Genomic DNA, 14,827 nt, shown 5'->3' on the forward strand with positions numbered 1-14,827 from the left:
AGCACCAGCAAAAACAGCATTTGGTACCCTGGGAGATAACTTGGACATCTAGGGCAGCAGCAGGGCTGACGGCTGTGCCAGGGCATAGGAAAAGTGCACAAGAGCAATTGCGGAAAAGCAGAGGCCGGGCCAACAGAAGCTGAGCTCTGACCCAGTTAAGGCAGTCCCCAAAGGTGGCGCCACCTGCTAGCAACCCAGAACTTTGCAAAGTCCCGGAGAGGCCGGCTCAAAGGAAGGGAGCCCTGGATGTGCAAACTTGTTTTAAAATTTCTTAAGATAGAGCTGAAAGTGCCCCTGCCTGGACAGCAGCCAAGCCAAAGGCCCTTTCCTTTCTTGTTGAAGGTATAATTCTACTCCCACCATTCCAGCTCCCAGGAAAATTCATGTGTAAGCCAGCAAAAAAAATCATGTACAAGCCAAGGAAACCTCTACGTTTATAGTAACACAAATCCCTTATTTATCAATCAAAAGTGAGCTAACTGATGTTATAGAAAGAACAATTGTTCTCTACCTTTGTCCTTAAAAGTTTTTGAAAATTACAACTATTTGGAAAGTATCACTTAACATTTTTTTCTTTTCTTTTTTTTTCTTTTTTTTGAGACGGAGTCTCCCAGGCTGGAGTGCAGTGGCTCGATCTCAGCTCACTGCAACCTCCGCCTCCTGGATTCAAGCGATTCTCCTGCCTCAACCTCCCAAGTAGCTGGGACTACAGGCACCTGCCACCATACCCAGCTAATTTTTTTTATTTTTGTAGAGAGGGGGTTTCACCGTGTTAGCCAGGACGGTCTTGATCTCCTGACCTCGTGATCCACCCACCTCGGCCTCCCAAAGTGCTGGGATTACAGGCTTGAGCCACCGTGCCTGGATTCATTTTGTTTTTATCATTAAGCATAATCACAGGTCGTTAATTTAACTGCCCCCATGCAAATGGGATTCATGATTCACCTTCTTAACCTTGGCCTCCTTCAGTTTTTCCAGCGCCAGCTTAATTTTATCAGCCTTGGCTTGGGCTTCTTCCTCTTCCTGAAAAAGGGCAAGATATTCTTCAATACAGTCCATTAAATAATACCAGTGAGTAATCACTTCTGTCATTGCTAGTGTCTTAGCTACTTTATGTTAGCAAAAGTTACCAAATTTCACATGCTTAATTTTCAGAATGTATTAATTACTTTTTAAAGACATACAATGCGTAATAATCACATCTGGATAAATGGGGTATCCATCACCCGAAACATTCAATTTTCAGAATTTAAATGGCTATAACAAAATTCTTCAGCTCAAAGACATAGAAGGCAGTCACTCTTTATAGCTTGGGAATGGTAACTTAAAAGATGAAATGATGACTTTAACAGTGGTTCGTATATTTAGATCACAACAATCTGCTTGGCCCACAAACTGGGATCTGACCTAAGGAATCTGTAGATTGATACATCTCCAGGGATTTGAACACTCCCAGAAATTATATGCACACTTTTGGATCACGATGTCTTTTTGGGGATTTCTAATTTTTTAAATTAGATTCTTAAAGGGGTTCTTAATGTCCCCAAAGGTTAAGAGAGACTGAATATATATATATATATATTTTTTTGAGATGGAGTCTTGCTCTGTCGCCCAGGCTGGAGTGCAGTGGTGTGATCTCGGCTCACTGCAAGCTCTGCCTCCTGGGTTCACACCATTCTCCTGCTTCAGCCTCCCAAGTAGCTGGGACTACAGGTGCCCGCCACCATGCCCGGCTAATTTTTTGTATTCTTATAGAGATGGGGTTTCACCGTGTTAGCCAGGATGGTCTTGATCTCGTGACCTTGTGATCCATCTGCCTTGGCCTCCCAGAGTACTGGGATTACAGGCGTGAGCCACTGCACCTGGCCCGAGAGAATGAAATTTAAACTTACAATTCACCAAAAAACATATGAGCACTGACAAGCTCATATGAACAGGCAGAAAAGTGAGTGAAGTATTTTATGAGCCCAAAGCTCTTTGAGTTTGGCAAGTTAAGTCTCTCTTCTATTTATAATGACAAGGAAATGAGCTGTTCTGGTTACATTCTAATTACTTGAATATAGGCATGTATCTTTTTATAGCAGTGGTTCTCAAATTGTTTTTTGAGCCACAAGCCCCTTTAAGAAAGCCCATAAAGCTTCACAAGTGCATTCAACTTTGTACTTTACTTTCAGGGGGTGCATGGGCCCCTCGAAATCTTCATGGACCCTACATTAAGAGTCTCTGTTCTATATTGATCTCCATTTTCACATAAATTTTCTATAATAAGTACACAGTGGAGCACTGTGTGTGATAGAGTATAATTTAATATTTGATTTATATTCAATATTTATTCATTCAAAAGGCATTGTATGACCTTTCAGGGTCCCTAGGCTCTTATTTGTGAGGACCAAACATCATGACACAGTGTGACAACTGTGGAAGCAGAAATTGAACTGGACTCTCCTCTAAAATATTTGGCTTACTCTATAAAGAAAATCCTTAAAAGTGCTCTTTTTACTTTTATTAGAGACACACTATGGGTTAATATCCCAAATAATGATAATTTAAACTTTCCAGTTGTCTGTTTTTCAATATTCAGAAATTTATCAATATCAAGCACCCATCACCTGCCTGCTTTGTAACACCCTCCCCAACTCTGACATTACAAGTGATACTTGGATGTGCCTGTCCTACTGAACAGGGCTGCCAAGTTCAACAAAATTCAATTTCACTCTACTCAGAAAATGTATAATGAATGCCTTCCAATCTCTATGTACTGAGCTAGGAGCAGGGACACGGAAATATACAATCAGTTCCACATTTCAATATGATGTTAATAAAACATTTCCCCAAAAGACTGAGTTTTATCAAAGAGTGTTTGCATACAAATATTTTTTAAGCAAACTATAGTAAATCCTGAATACGACCCTAATACATTCTTGATATACACCCATGTGGCTTGTTTACGCAGCGTTCTAGCTTTGCAACGAGTATGCTCTGTATCTTGGTTTTTTAGTATGTCAGATCTTTGGATGCACAAACTTTGGAATGTAATGATCACTTCAGAGAACATCAGTGATAGGTAGCAGAGGCTGATGGCCCTGCCATCTCTGGTCCCACGCACTTACCTGAGAGAGAGGTTCAGGAGGTGGTGGCGGCAGTGGAAGGTCTAACACAGGATCAGCTGGTGGAGGTGGTAAGTCATCCTCATATGGGCTGATACCAGTGGCAGCAACATTTGTTCCATGACCAAGAGGGGCTGCACCACTGACATTTGATGCCTGTAGAGATGCTGAATGATGTTGACTCTGCGAGGACTCTTTCTGTGCCTGGATTGTCCTCTGCTCAGCTTCACTTATGTCTGCTACCAGATCTGCCATGAGAGCCTCTAAATCTTGGTCTTCCAGTGCATTTAAGGACTCTAGTAGGGAAAATCACATTAACGATATAAACAACTACTTGCATCTGGAAAAACTGAAAGAAGATAATTTTTAAGCATAATATTTGAGTAGAAAGGAATTCTTATTTTGATTGGTTATGACATAATGAGAAGATTGAGAATATTTTAATTCAATAGCACAAGTATAGGAATTCCTAAAAGGACTGTTGCTGCATTTGTTGCATGGTTAATCTGAGTGAGTTTCTAATACCAAGAAAATAAATGGAGGAAATGTGTTCTCTACACTGGGGCACCTGACACACCAGCTATAAAGTCAAATCCAAGCCCATGAATAGATGCTTAAGTAGGAAATCCTTGCATATTATAGTGTAAGATCTCAGAGTTTTAGAAAAGTAGGGGAGGGGAGAGCATTGGAAATGGATGGAAGGGGAGTTTTCCCTAAGCATTTGGAGGGCAAATAGAGTACTGCTGCTATTTAGAAGAAATTGGATTTCAACCAACTGGGGTTTAATGTGCCTGTGACTTTGGGGTGAAGATGGAGCTTCTATAGGCTCACCACCTAACTGTAGAAAACTTCACATTCGGAGAAAGAGCAATTTTTTAATAATTTTTATTTATTTATTTATTTATTTATTTGGGACAGAGTCTCACTCTATTGCCCAGGCCAGAGTGCCATAGTGTGATCTCGGTTCACTGCAATCTCTGCCTCCCAGGCTCAAGCAATCCTCCCAACTCAGCCTCCCAAGCAGCTGGGACTATAGGTGCATGCCACCAGGTCCAGCTAATTTTTGTATTTTGTGTAGAGACAGGGTTTCGTCATGTTGCCCAGACTGGTCTCAAACTCCTGGGCTAAAGCAATCTTCCCACCTCAGCCTCCCAAAGTGCTGGGATTACAGGCAAGAGCCACCGTGCCCAGCCAAGAGCAATTAATGATAAATAGCAGAAATTAAAGCACCATAGGTCGCAAGGAGTTAAAAAATTATGGGATTAAATGGTAGAAACTTAATGAAGATAGTAAGCTGGGAGTTAACTTTTAAAAGACAGGAAAGACATAAATTTTCAGAGTGAGAGGGAGGGAGGAGAGATCACCTTAGGATTTCTTCCATGTGTGAGATTACTATGGTAGAGTAATCTGTGTGATCCTGAACATTGATTAGATCATGTGGTGTAGTGGGGGTGGTGTTGGTGAGTAGTCCTGGTGGAGTACTTTGATGATCAGGCATATATGATATGGTGAATATAATGAACAAAGGATGAGCAGGAAGGAAGTGATCCATGAGGAGAATTCTAGCTGCTATAGGTATGATGAACCAGACTGAGGAAATGGGAGCAACCGGAATGAAGCCTACTCAGTAACAAATAAGCTTTGTGAAAGGATACATTGTCAGACATCATCATCATAAACGCCACGCAGTGTATTACAGGAATGCTAGTAGTGCTAGTTTACAGTACTCGGACTAAAGTTTGGGTTTCCTCAATGTGTAAAAAGAGTTTATTTTACTGTAAGTCATTTTTATACATGACTTCTTTTTTTTTTTTTTGAGACACAATCTCGCTCTGTCACCCAGGCTGGAGTGCAGTGGCATGATCTCAGCTCATTGCAACCTCTGCCTCTCGGGTTCAAGCAATTCTCCTGCCTCAGCCTCCCCAGCAGCTGGGATTACAGGTATGCACCATCCTGCCTCGATAATCTTTGTATTTTTAGTAGAGACAGGGTTTTGCCATGTTGACCAGGCTGGTCTTGAACTCCTGGCTTCAAGTGATCCCCTTGCCTCAGCCTCCTGAGGTGCTAAGATTGCAGGTGAGAGCTATCAGGCGCAGCCTATATATAATTTCTTTATAAAATTAAGTTAAATTAATTTAAAATGTTTTCAGAGAAAATATATATAGAACTAAAGAAGCATATTTATAATTTTCTACTGTAATCAATCACATTGTGACTGTTGACATATACACCTTTACTCTATTATAAAAATTTTAGGGACAAAACCTCCATAATAATATTTATATTAGTAATTTCCAAAGCAAATTTAATAAATTGAATTATTATATTAGTTGTTAATAGCTTTTTAATATATTAAAGATTTCTAAATTTATCAATAGAGATGAAATGTTTTAATAAAGATTAGCTAAATTTATGAATATAGAATTGAGTAATATGGAATTGGGGAATGGGAAAGAAATAGATTTTATTCTGAAATTGGTCACTGACTCTCTGAATGACTTTGGGCAATTCTTTTTGTTTTTAAACAGGCTCTTGTTCTGTTGCCCAGGCTGCAGTGCAGTGGTAGGATCATAGCTCACGGTAGCCTCGACCTCATGGGTTCAAGCAATCTTCCCACCTCAGCCTCCCAAGTAGCTGGGACTACAGGCACATAGGAGCATGCCTGGCTAATTTTTAAATTTTTTTAGAGACCGTGGTCTCACTATGTTGCCCAGACTTGTCTCAAACTCCTGGGATTAAGTGATCCTCCTGTCTTGGCCTCCCAAAGTGATGGAATTACGAGCATGATTACAAGCTCGCACCCAGCCTGGGCAAAATATTTTGAACTCATTTTAGCAGTGTTTTAAAGTGAAGACAAAACAAATCTATTCTTAATCTAATTCCATACAAATTTAATTTTCCATACATAGGAGTAGTTTTTAATTGTCTTTTCCCGTATCCAAATTAGACCACGTGTGTACATCTTGTTTCCTTAATGAGAAGAGTGTCTTATTACTGTAGTGTAACATCACTGTGTTTATATCTTGCTGGGTATCTGGGTATCATTGCTCCTATCATTGTCAGTATTGTGATACCAGGCACTGAGTTAGTGCTTAGAAAGCGTTAGTTGAGATGACTACAATTAAATTGAAATATTGATTAAATTTTAATTTTAATTGAATTGATTATAAAACATGCGGCTGTTAAGATGTGGTGAGGCTAAATTTGCTTTGTTCATATGTGCAAGTATATGTTATCTATTGCAATCATAATTTTACAAAAGTGTATTGCTTTTTTTTTTTTTGCTTTTTTTTTTTAGACAGAGTCTTGCTCTGTCATCCAGACTAGAGTGCAGTGGCGCAATCTTGGCTCACTGCAACCTCCGCCTTCTGGGTTCCAGTGATTTTGGTCCCTCAGTCTCCCAAGTAGCTGAGATTAGAGGTGCCTGCCACCATGCCTGGATAATTTTTGTACTTTTAGTAGAGATGGGGTTTCATCATGTTGGCCAGGCTGGTCTTGAACTCCTGACCTCAAGTGATCCACCAGCACTGGCCTCCCAACGTGCTGGGATTATAGGCGTGAGCCACCATGCCTGGCCTGCTTTTGTAAAAAACTTCATGAATGTTACCATCTTGGTGGAAATGACTGGCAGGAATAATAAATTTGTGTGGCAAATAAAAAGAGTGTAGGAAAAAGAGAAAATCAAAAGAGGTATATTATAATTTATCAAGAAACAGTCACTGGCACCTGATGGTTTATTACAAAACTACTGGAAATGATAGAAACAGAGAAATGCCTGGTCGGACGCCATGCCTCACACCTGTAATTCCAGCACTTTAGGAGGCTGAAACAGGTGGATCACCTGAGGTCTAGAGCTCGAGACCAGCTTAGCCAACAAGGCGAAACCCCTTCTCTACTAAAACTAGCCGGGCATGGTGGCTCTTGCCTGTAGTCTCAGCTACTTGGGAGGCTGAGGCAAGAGAATTGCTCAAACCCAGAGGGCAGAGGTTGCAGTGAGTGGAGATCCCGCCACCGCACTCCAGCCTGGGTGACAGAGAGAGACTCTGCCTGAAAAAAAAAAAAAAAAAATCCAGAGAAGCACAGAAATAAAACTTGAATTCTGGATTTCTGTAATTGAACTTCTCTCCTATCTTGCTTTTCATATTTTTGGTAGTCACTTTGGTAGTCTTTGGGAAATCTTCTTCCAGAGTTGCAGGAAGTTTTCACTAATTTGAAAGTGATTACTTCAAGATTTATTATTATTTTTTTTGAGATGCAGTCTCACTCTGTCGCCCAGGTTGGAGTGCAGTGGTGCGATCTTGGCTCACTGCAAGCTCCGCCTCCTGGGTTCACACCGTTCTCTTGCCTCAGCCTCCCAAGTAGCTGGGACTACAAGCGCCCGCCACCACGCCCAGCTAATTTTTTGTATTTTTTGTAGAGACGGGATTTCACCGTGTTAGCCAGGATGGTCTCGATCTGACCTCGTGATCTGCCCGCCTCGGCCTCCCAAAGTGTTGGGATCATAAGCTTGAGCCACTGTGCCAGGCCTCAAGACTTATTATAATATGAATAGCATGTGGCCTAAAGATGTCTCCACTTAAATAAACTGAGAGTTTTTGTTTTGTTTTGTTTTTTATTTTCTTGAGATAGAATCTCATTCTGTTGCCCAGGGTGGTGTGCAGTGGCAGAAACACAGCTCACTGCAGCCTTGATCTTCCTGCCTCAGCCTCCCAAGCAGCTGAGACCACAGGCACATGCCACCACACTTGGCTATTTTTTTTTTTTTTATTTTTCATAGAGATGGGGTGTTGCTATGTTGTCCAGGCTGGTTTCAAACTCCTGAGCTCAAGCAATCCTCCCGCCTTGGCCTCCTAAAGTGTTGGGATCACAGGTGTGAGCCACCACGCATGGCTGAGAGATTTTTGGTAATAAAATAAAGTGACACGTTCAGGAAAAATGAAAAAATGTCAAGTAGACTAAATTACATATAAGTATATATTATATCTAAATTAAAAAATATTTTAAATAAAATATGAAGTATCCATTCATATTTATTAATCATTATGAAATAGTTGATTTCTATCACTGAAGGGTCATTTCCTTATGAATATTTTCATATACTACTCTTTGTTACTCTATGGGCTTAGTAATAAGAAGAAACTCCCCTTACTTTAAAGCAGAAGATCATTTTGAGACTTTTCACAAATGCAGAATGGTGTTCCCTTTCGTTATTGGCAAAAATGTCTTCTTGATTCTCTCAATTCAATCAAGACACAGTAAAACCCAGTCTGAAATCCATGATTTTAGCAATGATATTTATCACGATGTTTAGGTTCCTTTAATTTAGTTTTCAAATTATAGTCTCATACTGATTTGAATCATCTCATGATTTTGAATTACTTAAGAAAAGAAATTGTTATGCTTACCATTTAAATCTTTAAACCCCACACTGTAGTTAAATTCAGCTCTGGGTGGGTTAGGGTCAGGAGGAGGGAGAGTGTCAACTCCTAAACTCTGTGAAAAAAGATCCCCCATCAAAGTTATTCATGATACAAACATTTCTGTAGCATACTTTACTCAGCAAGTCAAAAACCATGTATTATTTACACATTTTCTCCCTTAGTATGTTCTCTGAAAACCATATTGTAACTTGAAAATGTTTTACGTAATTTTTCCCCTATAGAAAATTACAGTGTAAAAATTATTCTAGAAGGAAGATCTTGAAACGGAACATGTCAATGAGAATGAGGTAGTTAATTTTTATAAAGAATAAATAATGTCTTGTAATGGTGAACACACACACACTATATATATACATATATACAAATAATTCTGTAATGACTTAAGTCATGACATCAAAGAAATAAATATCCAGTTACTTGGAGGAGACAAGCTGTTTGAGGATGCAGTCTGTTGTAGTAAAATATTTCCTTAGCCTAAAATCTTGAGAACCTACCTGTTGGCAGGGCTGCTTAGCCAAGCAAACCTATGACTATATCCACTTGGCCGCAACAAAGAATCAGCAAAAACCAAAAGGGCTTTGGGTGACGGCAGGTCCAAGAGACTAAAAGGGGCCTTTTCCTATTCATTTTTTTTAAATAAAAATGAGTCTTACTATGTTGCCCAGGCTGGTCTTTAACTCCTGGGCTCAAGTGAGCCTCCTGTCTTGGCCTCCCAAAGTGCTGGGATTACAGGTGTGAGCCATCATGCCCAGCCTCTTTCCTGTTCTTGCCTTACAGTAACAATACTTAAATGTGGTCCTGCAAAAATCCCAGACTCTGGCCCATCAGAACACTTCCCCCACTGGCTGCAGAAATGAGGGAACGGGTACAGAGAGACCACACACGTTCCCTTAAACTCTCCTCCGCCATGGGAGGAGAAAACACAGTCCTCATCTTTAGAAATGTGGTTGCCATCGGCTCACAACTGTAATCCCAGCACTTTGGGAGGCCAAGGTGGACAAATCATGATGTCAGGAGATAGAGACCATCCAGGCCAATATGGTGAAATCCCGTCTCTACTAAAAATACAAAAATTAGCTGGGTGTGGTGGCGTGCACCTGTAATCCCAGATAATGCATGGGGGGTGAGAGAGGAGAATCGCTTGAACCTGGGAGATGGAGGAAGCAGTGAGCCGAGATTGTGCCACTGCACTCCAGTCTGCTGACAGAGTGAAACTCCGACTCAAAAAAAAAAGAAAGAAAGAAAGAAAGAAGAAGGAAGGAAGGAAGGAAGAGAAAGAAAGAAAGAAAGAAAGAAAGAGAGAGAGAGAGAAAGAGAAAGAATGAGAGTGAGAAAGAAAGAGAGAAAGAGAGAAAGAACGGAAAGAAAGAAAGAAAGAAAGAAAGAAAGAGAAAGAGAAAAAAAGAAATGTGGTTGTCATCCTAACACCTTTTAACCAGCACCCCTTCCTCTAAGCCAACTGTCTTGTATCTTATCCCTTCTTTCATAGAATCTAAACTTTTCTGAATCTTATTGGGAATATAAAGTAGATGCTAACTAGAATTGGTTTATTTTTTATTTTTGTTTTTATTGAGACAGAGTCTCACTCTGTCGCCCAGGCTGGAGTGCAATGGCACAATCTCGGCTCACCGTAACCTCTGCTCCTGGGTTCAAATGATTCTCCTGCCTCAGCCTCCTGAGTAGCTGGGATTACAAACACCCACCACCAGGCTCAGCTAATTTTTGTGTTTTTAGTAGAGATGGGATTTCACCATATTGGCCAGCCTGGTCTCGAACTCCTGACCTGTGATCTGCCCACCTCGACCTCCCAAAGTGCTGGGAATACAGGTGTAAGCCACTGTGCCCAGGGTAGAATTGGTTTATTTTTCCTAAAATAAATAGTCTTTCAAAACACAGACTATTCTTTTTTTTTTTTTTTTTTTTTTTTTTTTTAGAGAGCTTTAGAAGACCCCTATCTTATTTAGGAATACTGGCTTATTCTTCTTTTGACATTTTATGCAGAAAAGTGATGAGCTGGTTACCTTCTTAGTCAAAGGCTCATTTATGAGCACACTCTGAGCCGCTCTAAAGCCCACCTGACTGTAACCTGGCTTAGTGGCTGCTGGGTTAGCAGCTGCCTGGCTGTAGTGGCGCCGACAGTGGGGCTCAGTGACCTCTGAGTCCATCTGATCTTGATGCCAGGGGTTTTTTCTGTCTATGGCTGAGTGGTTTTCACATTCCTTTGAGGGTACTAAGTTCTTACAGTCTAATCACAAGGCCACCAAAACTCCCACTTAGTTATTTAAAATATAGCATTTCCTCAAGAGTTGGTAAAAAGTCTTTACTAAAGATGATATCCAGCCTGGGCAGCATAGTGAGATCTCATCTCTACAAAAGAAAAAAAAAAAGTTAGCTGGGTGTGGTGGCATGCACCTGTAGTCCCTGCTACTTGGGAGGCTGAGGCCAGAGGATCACTTGAGCCCACGAGGTTGAGGCTCCAGTGAACCATGATTGTGCCACTGCCCTCCAGCTTAAGCAACAGAGTGAGACTCTGTCTCAAAAACAGCCCAAAATCAAACAAAGATAATATTTTCTTAGTGAGTTTATATAAAGGTAACCACAGGCAAATGGCTCAGTGCTGGTGGTTGTAGGGTAGTAAATTTGGGGGTAAATTTCTCTATTGGTAAATATTTGGATACTACAAGTTTGATGTATATCTGATCAATGTATTAAACTAACTGATCTCAAAAGAGTATAGTCAGGAACAAACTTTTTTTTTTAATCCGTCATTGTCACAATTATATTGGAACTATATAATGTTGCCAATCTTCAGGGTTTTAAAAAAGACAGCTCCTTTGTCATGTTATAATGAAATTCTGCAACTCGATTTTTGTTTTCTAATTTGCCAGTTAAAAAGGGAAGTTTACCTGAGTCAGAAGATCCATCTCTCCCAGCAAAGTGCTGAACATTTGGTCTATGTCTTCACTTGACTCACCCATCTGAAAAAGGAAGAAACTGAGATATTAGCAGTCTCATAAAAGCCTGATCCTAGGATACTCTTTGCATCCCTCTCTTTCCCTCAAGAGCCCCATCCATGGGCCGCTAAGTAGGGAGAGGACTATACTGAGAGGAAGGCTCATGTTAGCCTGAAATTTCATGCCTGGCTTCTATCCAATCTGCTTGATCCAAGATTGTGCCAAACCTTGGGAAACGCCTCAGAGCCACAAATGAAATTTTCCAGGCTAAACTAGTCTTCTTGGGGCCAAAGAAACAGGCTGGGCAAGGTGACTCATGCCTGTAATCCCAGCACCAGGGGAGGCCGAAACAGGCGGATCACCTGAGGTCAGGAGTTCAAGACCAGCCTGGCCAATATGGTGAAACCCCATCTCTACAAAAAACACAAAAATTACCTGGGTGTGGTGGTGGGAACCTGTAGTCCCAGCTACTCGGGAGGCTGAGGCAGGAGAATCGCTTGAACGCAGGAGGCAAAGGTTGCAGTGAGCCGAGATCACACCACTGCACTCTAGCCTGGGGGACAGAGAGAGACTCCGTCTCAAAAAAAAAACTTACATGAAAATGATGTGAGGAGTGATTAAGCATATTTACCCAACAATTCCCTGCTTTCAAAAGATATTTCTGAAATAATAGTTTTTAGTACATTTATTTAGAAGTACTGGTGGACAAACACGTAGAACTTAAATAGCCGCCCTGTCAAGTGAAAAGAGATAGAAAGAAAACATGTTTTTACATTTTAAACTTTCTTTGCCTAAACCAAATGAAGCAATTGCCCAAGAAGAGGAAAAGTTTGCAACAAAATAGGGTGGGACGCACTGTGAGTCGCAACTGGCTGCTCGGTTTCCTGACATTTTTGGCAAGGCTAAATTGGGAAGTTAGGAGACATTACTAGTCCTTTGGCCACCAACTAGCAGTAGTTTGGCAAAGGTAATCAATTGTTTCATCTGTAACATGAGGAATTTGTTGCAGACCATTTCTAAGGACATTTCTTTCTTTTTTCTTTTCTTTTTTTTTTTTTTTAGACGGAGTCTTGCTCTGTCACACAGGTTGGAGTGTGGTGGCACGATCTCAGCTCACTCCAGCCTCCATCTCTCAGGTTAAAGCAATTCTCCTTCCTCAGCCACCCGAGTAGCTGGGATGACAGGCACCCGCCACCACGCCTGGTTAATTATTGTATTTTTAGTAGAGACAGGGTTTCATCATGTTGGCCAGGCTGGTCTCAAACTCCTGACCTCACCTGAGGGTGATCCACTCTCCTTGACCTCCCAAAGTGCTGGGATTACAGGGATGAGTTCCCTTGCTCAGCCTCTAAGGACATTTCAAAATGCTCTAAAACACTGTAAGATTAATGCCAATTATAGCTCATACTAAGAAGTCTGGTGGGTGTAGAGAATCAGTATGTAATATTTAAGCCAAATCACAATATTTACTTGAATATGTACATGCATGCATTTGTATCTCATTCTTTTAATTTGGAAATTAAAAATATATACAAAAGCAGAGAGAATAATGATTTTCATGTACACATTGTCCAGCTTTAATAATTTTCAACTGGACTGATCTTTTTCCATTTATATCTTCCTACAACAGATATTTTAAAGCAAATATTATTTTTCCACAAATATTTCAGAATGCAGTACTAAAAGATAAAGATACTCTATTTTTTTCTTTTCTTTTTTTTTTTTTTTTTTGAGATGGAGTTTTGCTCTTGTCGCCCAGCCTAGAGTGCAGTGGTGCCATCTCACGCCACTGCAACTTCCACCTCTCGGGTTAAAGCCAGTCTCGTGCCTCAGCCTCCTGAGTAGCTGGAATTACAGGCATGTCCCACCACACCTGGATAATTTTTGTATTTTTAGTAGGGACGGGGTTTCGCCATGTTGGCCAGGGTGTTCTGAAACTCCTAACCTCAGGTGATCCGCCTGCCTCGGTCTCCCAAAATGCTGGGATTACAGGTGTGAGCCACCACGCCTGGCCGATAAAGATACTTTCTAAATCATAACCATACTACTATTATCTCTTCATGTGTGTGTATTTAAAATAAACTACTTGGCTGAAATAGGCCAAGTCGAGGCAAATCTACCTTTCCTTGAATAAACTATCTTGAAAACTTGTAGTTCACCCTTTAAGTGACTTTAATACTTTAGCAGTCACATATTTTTATTTTTAATAGCTTTAGCTAACCAGGGTATCTTAGTCTCTTTATTAAATATGTCTATGAAACAAACTTTGTCACACTAACTTTGCTTTCTTAAAAATGACTCAAATGACTTCCTTCCCTTTCTCCTTCTCCTTCTTCTCCTCCTTCTCCTCCTCCTCCTCTTCCTCCTCCTCCTCCTCCTTCTTTTATTTTTGAGACAAAGTCTCACTCTGTCTCCCAGGCTGGAGTGCAATGGCTTGATCTCAGCTCACTGCAACCTCTGCCTCCTGGGTTCAAGAAATTTTCCTGCCTCAGCCTCCTGGGTAGCTAGTATTACAGGCACCCGCCACCATGCCTGGCTAATTTTTGTGTTTTTAGTAGAGATGGGGTTTCATGATGTTGGCCAGGCTGTTCTTGAACTCCTGACCTCAAGTGATCCACTCACCCAGGCCTCCCAAAGTGTTGGGATTACAGGCGTGAGCCACCACACCCGGCCAAATGATTTTTAAGATATCACAATTCTTAAAAGTGGAGTGATGTAAATGATGATGATGATGATAACAGTAATATTTATCTGGCACTAACTCTGTTGCAAGAGCAACAGAGTTGCTATTAGCAACATTTAGCACCCAGGATAGCACTGACGCTGAGCAATCAGAACAGATGAGGCTGTAAAATCATTTTGGGTGAATCAGTGCATATCCTCCAAATATCCACCCTGCAAAGCTAGCACTTAATCTTCCCAAATTATCTTCAACAATTATCTTGGGTTTATCACTTAGGAAATCTGACATAATGAAATCTTCTTGCTAATTTTTCCATCGTATATTTCCCCCTTTCCCTATTTTAAGAAGAAAAAAATTATTTTCTTCTCCTACATAACCTTATCACCCTTGCCAAACAGGACTGAGAACATTTTCCATCTGTATTTTCTGCCCCCTGCAGTGGCTTTTCTTTTGCCCTCCTTCTAGTCTCTCCCTCGTGAGAAACACAAAAGCTACCCTGAGCTGCAGGTCACTGAGGGTATTCCACAGTCATTTCAAGGTTTAAGTTTTGCATGTTTTATTTTGGAGGACGGATGCTTGAATTGCTATGAGATGAATTAATTTTCTCTAGTGCCCTATCTGGCTTCCAGTGTAGGAGGTGTC

At 40.8% G+C, this 14,827-nt stretch overlaps 1 protein-coding gene across 3 annotated transcripts in view; it reads right to left on the minus strand.

Moving 5' to 3' along the window:
- Positions 1-14,827, minus strand: part of LOC117082219 (amyloid beta A4 precursor protein-binding family B member 1-interacting protein) — a 129,619-nt gene that overhangs the window by 64,520 nt on the left and 50,272 nt on the right. For 2 of the 3 annotated variants that reach the window (XM_033208864.1, XM_033208867.1), the window contains exons 3-6: positions 11,455-11,526; positions 8,513-8,600; positions 3,111-3,403; positions 946-1,023 (exon numbers count right to left, since the gene is read on the minus strand). In XM_033208864.1, coding sequence (XP_033064755.1) covers positions 946-1,023; positions 3,111-3,403; positions 8,513-8,600; positions 11,455-11,526 — 531 coding nt within the window. Of the gene's footprint in view, positions 1-945; positions 1,024-3,110; positions 3,404-8,512; positions 8,601-11,454; positions 11,527-11,937; positions 11,992-14,827 lie in introns of those variants that run through there. The other variant, XM_033208865.1, reaches the window with a different exon arrangement.

Source organism: Trachypithecus francoisi, unplaced genomic scaffold (genome assembly GCF_009764315.1).
Source record: "Trachypithecus francoisi isolate TF-2019V2 unplaced genomic scaffold, Tfra_2.0 Lachesis_group9, whole genome shotgun sequence".
NCBI lineage: Eukaryota > Metazoa > Chordata > Mammalia > Primates > Cercopithecidae > Trachypithecus > Trachypithecus francoisi.